The sequence below is a fragment of the Podarcis pityusensis genome (assembly GCF_964106645.2).
Source record: "Podarcis pityusensis genome assembly, chromosome: 6".
Lineage (NCBI taxonomy): Eukaryota > Metazoa > Chordata > Lepidosauria > Squamata > Lacertidae > Podarcis > Podarcis pityusensis.
Window position 1 is genome coordinate 61,979,090 of NC_138030.1, and position 12,002 is coordinate 61,991,091.

The window sequence follows — 12,002 nt, forward strand, 5'->3', positions numbered from 1 at the left end:
GTGGGGAATGTGCCCATGGTTTCAAAATAATCCCCAGTTTAATTCCGTCCCTTAATGCTCCATAAAATAACTGTCAAATTTATTTCATAGCTCAAGTTCTTCATGAGATTAGATGGCAGGGCAGCAGTAATTCAAGTACAGTTCTGTGTGGCTGTCATCTGCAAAATATTTGTGTATTAAATTTAGCTTGGAGGGAGGAGTGATCAGCAATGTTAATCTGGTCTTAGAAACACATTACTTAGTATTTTTCACAGGTGGTTCGTGCTTGAGGTGGAAGGATATAGTGCTGTCTGGAAACTGATATAGAGAGCATGTACTTCATTCATTGTGTTGTGAAATGTCCCTTCAGCTTGCTCAGGATGAAGATAGCTCGGTTGATGGCTTTGCAGTCGTTGAGTATGAGACAGCAGAGCAGGCAGAGGAAGTCCAGCAAGGCACAGATGGCTTGACTTTCAGAGAGAAGAGAGTGCATGTTTCTTATTGTGCTCCGGGAGCTCCAGGGCGTGGAACTCTTGCTACACTTATAGCAGCACAACGCATGGTAAGAGACTGTACCACACCACCACCCCCCAGGGAAAAACATGTGACAAATGCATTTAGGACACTGGACATAAAAAACTGAATTATATATTTATATGATGGCTGTATCTTTGGGCATGGTAGGCAATTAGTGGCTTTGTTCATACATAGTACTGACCCAGGTCATGATTTAGCAAGAACGAACAAGTATGCAGATACCCACTCTTGACTTGGCAAGAATGAACGAGCATGTGACTACTCTGGGGGCAAATCATGGCTGCTTTGCTACTTAGCTACCAAAATTATGGCTTAGCATTACATGTGAACTTGTGCTCATAGTTTGTCTCCCAGAAAGGAGCGATGAGCAGTAAGCTGTGAACAAACTTTGGTTAAGGCTCATGGTTTGTTGAGAGTGAAACAACCCGGGAGCCCAGATTTGTGTGTAGAACTAAACCAAATCATTACTTAGTTCTGCGTAGCATGGCAGTGACAGAAGTTGTGGAGGAGTAAAGTGGTTGTGGTTTTCTCCATGGAAACTCACACAGCTACTCATTCTTGCTAAGCCACAATTTGGTTTACTTCTTAACTGGGCTCCTGATAAAACTGTTCTTAGTTATAAACACTGTGGTTTTCCCAGGTTTTCTCTCCCACCTTGTTTGCATCACTAGCGTATGATATGGTGATTCTTGCAATTTTTTTCCTGAACTACAAGCCAATAAAATCTCTCCTGAAATTTGAGCCAAAGGCACCTGTATATATGCCTAGAATGTTCCCCTTGCTGGATTAGGTCTAGCTACCTAATTTTGTCTAAACTCTTTGGTATTTAAAAACACAAAGGCCAGAGGGGGTGGTTATTGAGTTTTGTCTGACGCTTCAGAGCACTGTAGTTAAGCAATTTTGGAAAGAATTGCTTCCATAAGAGAGTGCTATGCCATGTTAAAAACAGGCGGTGCTAGTAGGCATGGTACTGACCAAAAAGCGGAGAAGTATACAACAATTTCAGGATAGTAGAGTTGGCTTAATTTCATGCTTGATGAGGAGTGAGGCTTTCATGCCTTGCTTGTCATAAGAGATTATTCCTCGGAATGTTGGGTAGCGAGGTATTACTGGAAGTTGTGATTTTTGTATGCAGCCTTAGATCAGAATGAATTCCACTGCGTATGTAATAGTGACTCACAAACTTCCTTAGGACATAATGTTCTTTTCCCTCTCACCCAATTTTGAATTTTCTGGCAATGGCCAGTATGACATGGCAATCGAAAGGAAGAATGAAAGCAATAGGTAGCACAAATGAGTAATGTGGAGTATAATATGGCTTGATAAACAAAAGAAGAGCAAGATGCCATGTAGGGCAAAGCAACTTTGGCACTCGCATACTGGACCTTGGTGCAAAAGCCTTGCATATCACCTACATCTAGGATGCCAGCCAGATTTTTTTTAAATGAAGAACCTTGGGATTCCATTTTGCATATGAAACCACTGAAGCACAGCCCAATAATACCTCAAAATGAGAAAAACAGAGTTTTATTTTTTATTAGAATGTAATGCTGACATGCTGAGAAACAGGCTGCTAAAATCTCAACTCCTTTGTTCTTGGATGTGTGTGCTCGTGTAACCCACTGGTAACCCATTGGAAAATTGGAAATTTTCCAGTTTCTGATTTCACAGTCCTCTCATGAGGAGAATTGGCTGTGTGACCAGGCCTTTCATGGAGACTCTATTTTGTTGGAACAGTTAAGAGTTCACTAGGAAGTTACACACATACAAACATTGATTCCTTCAAAATAAAATGATATCAATAGATAAATGTGCACTGAATAAAAAAGAACCATGGTTTTACACGGCCATCTTTCTCAAGCTGGAACACTTTCACACTGGCAGTCAGGCTCAATACCTTGATCTGAAACTGGGATCTCTTCTCACTGTGTGAGACCGTGGCCTGTGGCAGAGAAGCAGTGTGTTAAGCTGCAATTCAGATTGGTGCTAGTGATCAGGTGGTCTTGTCTGATAAAATATATTCTCTAGTAAAATCCAGTATTGGTCTTAGTTCCAGAAGAGAGGAGCAGTTGGGCAAATATTGGCTGCTTGTTTTCTTGAATTTTTAGACAGGTTAGACATATTTTGATGTCAAGTACGCACAGTTGGGTTGTGTGTGTCAAAGTGGTGTTGGAATTATGCTTCCATACTTTGTGGAAATTGGTGCTAATTGAACTGTGCCTAATGCTCAAGTATTGTTCCTCCTTCCTTTGGAAGTAAATGTTTAAGGTCACATGACTCAATGCTCTCTAATACCAAATGGTCCCAATTTTAATCTCTGGCAACTCCAGATAGGGTTGTCTGGAACCCTGGAAACCCCTGCCAATTAAAATTAGATAATACTAAGTCAGATGGACCAATGATTTGGTGTGGTTTAAGGTTATGCCTTGTGTTAAGGATTAAATATAAAATGGGCCCTGTTGAAAAGTACTGAATTAACAAAGAAAGGTACAGTACAGTGATGTGGAAGGAAGGAAAAGTTAAAAAGTGTCTATATCAGTGGTGTTGGCAGATATAGAAAGATATGAGTAACATAATCTAACCTAGTGATTTGATTGGTTGACATGTATTTTCAGTAAACAACATTGTAGGTTCTATTTTTTATATATATTCATAGAGTAGTAGTGAAATAGTTATGGGGACTTTATGTTATCTTTGAATATTTTCATTGTGATAGTACATAGGTAGTTTTGTCTTTGGTTAAATATTTTCTTAGACCAGTTTTGAGTATCTACCACAGCCTTTCTCAACTTTGGGTTCCCATATTTTGTTGGACTGCCACTACCATCCATATGCAACAGGGGCAGCAGTCAGGGATGATAGGAGTAGTAGTCCAAAAACATTTGGGAACCCAAGTTTGAGAGAGGCTTATTTGTAAAAGACTATCCGAGATTACAGTTAATATTATTAGCTTTGACAGTGCATATAATTAAGACAGCCTGCTCATCTTACTGTCTCTTATCATGACTGCTTGGAAGCCACAAAGTAAAAAATAAGATTGCCTGTTTGTAAATGTTCATGAAGTGATGCCCCTTGCAGCCACAGATCCTTACCTTTAATAAGCATATACAGTGGTGCCCCGCAAGACGAATGCCTCGCAAGACGAAAAACCCGCTAGACGAAAGGGTTTTCCGTTTTTCGATGCGCTTCGCAAGACGAATTTCCCTATGGGCTTGCTTCGCAAAACGAAAAAGTCTTGTGAGTCTTGCAATTTTTTTCGCTCCCCCCCCCCGCCTTTTTCTAAGCCGCTAATAGCCTTTTAGCCACTAAGCCTTTAATAGCCGCTAAACCACTAAGCTGCTAATAGGGTTGCTTCGCAAGACGAAAAAACCTCTAGACGAAGAGACTCGCGGAACAGATTAATTTCGTCTTGCGAGGCACCACTGTATGCAGTAATTGAAATCTAAATGGCTAGAAGGGAAAATGGGAGCATCTCTAGCCTCTGGCAGAGTTACAAAAGGTTTCTCAATGTGTTCAGTCTTACATGTGACTGAGAAGCTACTTGAAGTTCAACAGCTATATGCAAGCAACTCTGCTTTACAAAATGAACTTTCTTCTATCTTGGGAGAGAATCTGATTTCCCCCCCTATTTCTTTATAATTCAAGATGAGGAACAACAGAAAAGGTTTGCTTCCTGAACCAAATGCAGTGCAAATTATGAAAAGCTTAAATACCCCAGCGATGTTACAAATGTTGTTGCAACCCCAGTTACATGGATGTTCGAATAAACTTGGTAAGATTTTTTTAATATATCTGTCTGTCTCCGTCTCTATCTATCTATATCTATCTATCTATCTATCTATCTATCTATCTATCTATCTATCTACAGTATATCTGAAGTGGGGGAAAGTCTCCACCTTAGTAATGGCTTTTGAATACAGACTTACTGTATCAAAAACAGGTTCTGGGGCCACGTTCTTGTGATCCTTGCATTGCATTGGCCCTAATTCACATATCCTTGGAGGACCTCACTGCTTGCTTGCTTTATAGAAACTATCCATTTATTCCTGTGTTCTGACTCCTTGAACCAGTTACAGATCCGTAAGAGAACCTGTCCTCCTCTTTTTCTTTGTAAAAAATGCTTTCTGGATCATCCATGGGATATACCGGTTGACTCTTCCGAATACCCACAAAAGCTTTGGTGATACTTTGCTCAGCAGGGTTTGTTTTTCTGTGTTTCACTAATTCTAGCTTTAATATGTTTTCAAAATTGGAACATCAAGAATTAGCCCGATAGCCATAACTGCTGCATATTTGCTTTTCGTGTAGCAGCACAAGCTGTGTTGGGTGCTGCTCAAGTGAAAACTCATTTCCGTGCCAAGCAGAGTGTGCAAAGTTGGCTTGCTCTGCTTTACCTCCAAAAGCTCATGTGTGCTTTCCCTTTATATTAGCTATGGCTGGTGCATAATTAAATGCAACTGTACAGTTCTTAAGAATCAAAAAGGAGATTTTGTTTCATCCCTTTCAGATTCTGCATTGGCTTCCATAGTCTTTCACCAGCAGAAGTAACTCTAAACTGTATCATTCTCTAATTGGTGTGCTTTCTTCTTTGTGGCCAACTGGACAAAAACTGCCAGGACGTGTTCATTGTTATCAGCATTCAAGGACTTCACATTGTCATTAAATTGGGGCGGGGGGGAGGAGATAGGAAAATTCACACCTAAGAGGAATTGTCAGTTTTGTTTGCATGCTACTAAATACAGTGGTACCTCGTGTTATGGACGGGATCCGTTCCGGAGGCCCGTCCGTAACGTGAAATGCTCACAACTCGAAGTGCTGCGTCTGCACAGGTGCATGGCACGATTTGGCACTTCTGCGCATGCGGAAGCAGCGAAACCTGGAAGTAACCCGTTCCGGTACTTCCGGGTTGCCGCAGGACGTAACGCGAAAAGACGAAACACGAGGTATGACTGTACCAAAGCAAATCCAATGTGAAGTGCAAGCAACTGTAAGGCATATGAAGAAGTTTCATTGGCCCAATTTACAAGTAATGCAATGGTTTATTGCTACGTGCAAAAGCTAATGACAAGCCTAAGCAAAGCCTTAAACTTGAGCGCTCCACTCTTCCTTTCTTCTGTGTCTATGAGACTATACAAATGTTGAGTTTCACTTTTCATCTAGCTTGTGTCATGTGAACCAGATCTCTGGTTTGAAACAGACTGGTCATTTTCAAAATAAGACATGTTCAAAACGTAGCTTTTGAAGGTAGCCTTGTTAACTAACCAGAGTTTGTGACAGGCCTTAATCTCTGGTTTGTATGCAACAACAAGCAGAGATTCTAAGCTGAACTTCTCTGTGAGAGGAGGAGAGGCAAGGAGCCCTCGATTTTGTTTGGGTTCATTCCAACAAAACTATGATTTAGCATTTTTTGCAAATGATGACGTCTTAGCTATTTACACATCTAGCAGAACAATTAAAAAATAGCAAGGAAATTGTGACGTTTATAGCAATTATTCATACTGTTTATATATACAGGCATTAAGTGCTGTGGATTTATAATAAATATGACAATCTGTTTACTCTAAAGCAGTCCTTGGAGCTCCCATGAGTGTGCCCCACCTTGTAAACCCATCAATCAACCCAGCCTTTTTGCATTTCAACAATGTTCATCAGGTATGTCTATAAGCTGATATAAAATATTTTCGCAAAGTAATTTAAGTCAACATGCACAGTGAGAATTCACGTGTCAATTGTATGCTAGGGTTGTAGTCAGTATAGCATTAAGGGGAACATTGCTTCAGTGCAAATATTTCTCCTTGTGCAATGGAACATTCTCCCCATCCCCACCAGATCTGTTACGGGGTTTTCCCCAACCCAGCAGAACAGATTTGGGGATGGCACATGGATAAGAAAGGAAGTTCCATTGTGCAACTGGATCTTACTTTGCTCGTGCAGCTCTTTAGTTCAGGCACCCCCAAACTCTGCTCTCTAGATCTTTTGAGACTACAACTCCCATCATCCCTGACCACTGGTCCTGTTAGCTAGGCATGATGGGAGGGCCGAGTTTGCCTATGCTTGCTTTAGTTGAATACCACCTGTTTTCATTGACTTCTCATATAATAACAATAATATATTTTATGATCCACACTTCAGAATGGAGTGCTGAAATATCGTTGGAATTCTTACTCGAGTATAAGCCGACTTTTTCAGCACATTTTTTATGCTGAAAAAGCCCCCCTTGGCTTATACTTGAGTGAGGCGGGCGGTGGCTGCGGAGGGACGAGCGGCCCAAAAGGAGCCCTTTCTCGCTGCTGGTACCGCCATCGCCACCCATCTCTCAAGGGCAGGCACTGGAGCCATGGTTGGGAGAGGCGCTGTGCCGTGCCTCTCCCAACCACGGCTCCTATGCCTGCTTTTGCAAGCATCAGAGGTGGCGGCGGGGGGATGAGCTGCCCGAAAGGAGCCCTTTCAGGCTGCTCCTTCCTCCTCCTTTGCCGCTGTCAGCAGTGGAGGAGGAGGAACGAGCAGCCCAAAAGCAGCCTTTTCGGGCTGCTTGTTCTTCCTCCACTGCTGCTGCCACCACCAGGTTTGTGGTGTGGTGAACCAGCTTATACTCGAGTCAATAAGTTTTCCCAGTTTTTTGTGCTAAAATTAGGTGCCTCGGCTTATATTTGGGTCGGTATATATGGTATATCATCTTACAATGCAATACAATAATGCTTGCTTTCCTAAATACACTCTCAAAAGAGAGAGAAAAGGCCCAAATATCACTGATTTATTTATTAAACAGCAGACAAAGAAAAGGACCTGTTAAAATAAAGCATCTTTCAGTTAGGGAGATGTTCAAAGCATGACCTCATTTTGAACTGTCTGAGACAGCATGAAATCTTGGGATTTTTTACTTGACCCACAATGACAGATTGTTCTAAAGTTTGGAGGAGGGAGAAGTAAAGTATAAACCATAAAGCGAATATAGCGTTTCCCTTTAAAATTCTATTGTATGGCTAAAGGAAAACACATGCTAAGCCTCCAACTTGTTCTCTTAACAGACTGTCTATAAGGCAACATGAATCTAAAGATAATAAGCCTTGTTTCACTTTTCTAGAAATAACGCTGAAGCATTTGGATTTTTGTTTTTGTTTGTTTTCTAAACCAGAAGAGAGAGAGAGAGAGAGAGAGAGAGAGAATAGGTATAACGTGATATGCAGTTGATTCGCCCTCGGCAGATCAGAGGGTCAATCACACTTCTGCATTTGGAAGTGTAACTGCTAAAGTTGTGTAGGTGTTAGCTGTTACCGCTATTATGTAGGACTTTGGTTTATACCCTAAGAAAATCCCCCCTCCCCCCCCCGGGAAATATCACTGGAAACACATGTTGCATGGTTGCATTTTAAAAAGTAACCCTTTCCCAAATACATGTCATTGGTGTTCATCTCTATAGTCTTTGCCAATTATGTAACTGCTTTGCAAAGGAACAGGGATGCCTTTCCTCAAATGACAGTGAGGAGGCATGTTTGACTGATGAGGCTTGAGAATCCAGCCTTGGATTAGGTATGCAACGACCAAACAAGGAGGTGCTTTTTCTTTGCAGCAGAATTCTGCCCTGATTATACTTAACGGAAGAATTATGGTTTAAATGAGTCATTAAACTTGACCCAGAAAGATTAATTAAACTGTCATATAATCAGCTATATTTTGTTTAACACCATACTTGTGATATCATTGCTGAAAGATTTATTTTTATACTTAACTCCTGACTGATTTAAATTGCTGCAGCTTCTTTAGAATCCAGTGGTTTTGTTTTTATGTAATTGGTTGAAGAAAGTTGGCAGCTCCCTTTATCTGTGTTATACTGCAGTTTACTTCCAAATGTGTTTTTGATAAAGTTGTTTTGTTTGAAGAATGTATAAGTCCAATGTCATCTATTGAAACAAACGTTGAGGGGAGCGGGGGAGCAGATTAAATGCTTTGAGGTTCAAAGTGATTGCTGCAGGGGACTTTAGGTAGTATAAAAAAAGAAGGGAATAGATAGTTCTTCCAATTTATAATGGAGACTATCCCGAATAATAGAGTAACTTTAAATAACCTCTTAACAGAATTATGAATTGACAAAAGCAGATAATTAATGTAGCTCTTGAATTTACCTTTCTTTAAACTGAGATTGTAGAGTTTTCTGACAGACATATGAAAATATTTCTTCTTCTGTATCTGAATAATGCTGGTTTCATATATAACTCATTTCTCCCCTCCCACTTGAAACTGACAGGGACCAGTTCTTGGAAATGCATCTAGTTTGCTGCTACAGAACCTTTCCAATTTACAGCTGGCACAACTAGCGAAGCTTGAGAATATTCAGACAAATAGTGTGAGTTGAAATCTTAGACTGACCATAATAAACCTGTAGTAATCTCCTTTAGTCTATAATTCTGGATTAGATAAAAAGTGGGGAAGTCTTCCTCCTAGAGAATGTTATCTTGTTGCACACTAAATGTTTCCTTGCTTCTTTGGTCTTCTGTTAATCCAGTAGTATACTCAAATAAATTACCTGCATTTGAAAGGCTGAGAAACAAGTCTACTAAGGCATCTCTTAAACGTATGCAATTCTTTTGTACTTCTTTGCAGAAACCAGGCTTGCTTGGAGAACCTCCAGGTGTGCTGCTTCAGACAATGTTAGGAATGGGTGCTGTGCCGTCAGTGACCACAGACATGGGGAGTCACGGAGAAGCACGCAATTGCAAGTAACATTTCGATTGCTGTTATAGTAGCAAACTCCCGCTTCGAAAATATGCTTCTGACTCAGGTGGTGAACCTCAGTCCTGGAAGCCTAATGCAGCTTTCCAGGCCCCTCAGTCTTGGCTTTCAGGACTCTTTCCCAGGGCATATTCCTTGGCCATGGGTGGCCCTCTGTTTCAGGGTTATGACCCTCAATGGACCTGCTGCGCAAGTGCTTTTCTCTGCCTCGAATGTGTCTTTGAACTGTGTAAATGGCTCTTGCTTGCTGGAATTGAACAATGTTTGTGTGGAGGGGTATAGGTGCATGCAGATACCTCTGACTTTTTATGTGGTAGGACTGTAGCCTGTTGTAGAATGCAGCCCACTGAACCAAGGTAAAGAGCCATAGTCGTTGCTCCACCCACTTTTGCATGTGGCCCCTGGGAGGTTGTCCATGAGGGAATGTGGCCCTTGAGCTAAAAAAAGGATTTCCCGCAGTGCATGTATAATTAAGAACAGCAGCCCCTTTAGATAGCATGCTCTTGGCTTTGTTTTAGCAACTGTGTTAGAAACGAGAATGTTTAACGAAGACAGTTTATGGGTAGCTATGGTTGTTTGCCATGGCGGATTTCAAATACCTGGTGGAGGGACTGCAATCCTGTTACAGGATAAAGTTACCGGTAAATAATCATAGAATTGCAGAGTTAGAAGGGACCCTGAGCATCATCCAGTCCAAACCAAATGCAGAACTATGCAGTTGCCACATACAGGGATTGAACACGCAACCTTGGCCTGTGTGGAAGAAGGCAGCAGAAAAAACAATGGGCGTATCGCCATGTATTAAAAATATATATATATATTGTCTTAATGAAAGCTCCGCCTCCAGTTCTACCCATGTTCCTTCAAGAGGCTTCCATGTTTTGCAATTCCCACTTCCTCTGTCACACCCTGTTTACTTACAGAACAATGAATGTCTTTGGAATGGGGGCATGGGCGTAGCCAGGATTGGGGGGGGGGGCAGGACCATCATGATTGGTCAGTTACGTATTTCTTTCGCTTTGCTTGATCTAGGGTGGCAGCTGCCCCTCCCTGTCCCCCCTTGGCTAGTCCCATGGCTCAGGGGTGGGGTGGACGGACAGGAAACGGGGGCAGGGGCAGGAGGGCCTGAAGGAAAGCGTGGCTGGCACCATTTTATTGTAAGTCCAAATTGTTTCCTCTGTAATAAAGAGGAGGTGGACTGACATACTGCTGGGCTGGAATGGCCAGTATGTGATGGCAGTTCTGGAAGGAGTCTATGTCTTACGTTCCTCTTGTTAGCAGATGGTGGCCCTCATATTACTTGACAATTCAGATGTTTTAAGGTATGAAGCGCCGTAGCTTTCTCCTTCACCACAGAAGATTCTTCCTAATGCTTTCTTGCCTAAGGCATCCTCTTTTAATTCTTCTCTGTGAAATTTTAATGCACAAGATCCCCCTTTTCAGTCGCTAGCAACGGTTAAGGTGTAAGACCAGTTGTATAAATAGCAAAGTTAGAGAGTCTTTTGAGTTTTAATGCATTTCCTTGCCAGCCACTAGTATTATCTTTTCTGTTGCAATCATTTAAATAGATTTCTCAGTGTTTTTCACATAATAAACAACATGAGCATGATGTTCTAGTAATAATTCTTGCCTAATATAGCTTCCTTTTTTTCCATTTATGGTTGGCTGCGCAGTATCTAATCGGACTGCAGCTCAAACGCCGGTTGCAACAGGGATTGGCATGCTGCCATTCTTTCCAAATCAGCATGTATCTGGACAAGCAGTGCCAAGGCAAAACAACACGCAGGACAAGCTGTCAACCGCAGTAGGACTGACAGAAGGCACTGGCTCAGGGTCCCAGGGTTACCTGCAAAGCTTACCAAATGTCGCTGCTGGAGGCTTACGGGCGGGACATCTCAAGCAACAAGGCCAGGCAAAGAGCCCAGATTCAAGCTTGGGGGTAAGAAGTTGAGTACATTATTTTGAAAAAAAAAATGTTTTTAAAACTTGTTTTTACTGATAACTTTGTTTTATTATCATTGTAAACTGCTTCAAATTTATTTTGCTTCTCTTTACATTCAAGAGGTGTATAAATTTTGTAAGTTCAGTACAGTCGTACCTTGGAAGTCGAATGGAATCCATTCCGGAAGTCTGATTGGATTCCAAAACATTTGGAAACCAAAGCAATGGCTTCTGATTGCTTGCAGGAAGCTCCTGCAGCCAATCAGAAGCCCCACTGGACGTTCAGGTTCCAAAGAACATTTGCAAACCGGAACACTCACTTCCGGGTTTGCAGCATTTGAGTGCCAAGGTGTTTGGGATCCAAAGTATGACTGTATTGCAGTTCCATTCGGGTGCTGGTGTTGTTAAAGTCCATAGGAAATAACACCTTCATGTAATATTTCCATTACTGTTCATTCTTAATTTCACATGGATTTAAAACCACTTCTCTTATTCTTGCAGGAGATGACATGTTAGTGCTGTTTAATAATAACTACCCAGCTGAAATTTTATATTTGTAATTATTCTGTGTGGGGGTTTTATTGTGCAGCAGAATCTGATGTATAGATAATCAATGTTTCTTTTATAATGTAAAGTATATTATATTTAGTTAAAATTTCAAAACAGTGCATTGGGACCAGTGCAGAGATAATTAAATGGGCTTTCTAAACTGCAGTTAAGAAGAGTTAGGTCACGATATCATCAGCACTTTACATTGATTGCATTGAATTCCACTGCCTGTATTAACCACAGTGCAACACTGCATTATCATTGCC

The 12,002-nt window shown here is 41.3% G+C and overlaps 1 protein-coding gene across 2 annotated transcripts in view; it reads left to right on the plus strand.

Moving 5' to 3' along the window:
- RAVER2 (ribonucleoprotein, PTB binding 2) overlaps positions 1–12,002 on the plus strand; it is a 42,154-nt gene that overhangs the window by 20,790 nt on the left and 9,362 nt on the right. Inside the window, exons 4-9 of one of the 2 annotated variants that reach the window (XM_081011761.1) lie at positions 350–541; positions 4,162–4,288; positions 6,086–6,168; positions 8,762–8,860; positions 9,118–9,229; positions 10,920–11,185. In XM_081011761.1, coding sequence (XP_080867887.1) covers positions 350–541; positions 4,162–4,288; positions 6,086–6,168; positions 8,762–8,860; positions 9,118–9,229; positions 10,920–11,185 — 879 coding nt within the window. Of the gene's footprint in view, positions 1–349; positions 542–4,161; positions 4,289–6,082; positions 6,169–8,761; positions 8,861–9,117; positions 9,230–10,919; positions 11,186–12,002 lie in introns of both variants that reach the window. The other variant, XM_081011760.1, reaches the window with a different exon arrangement.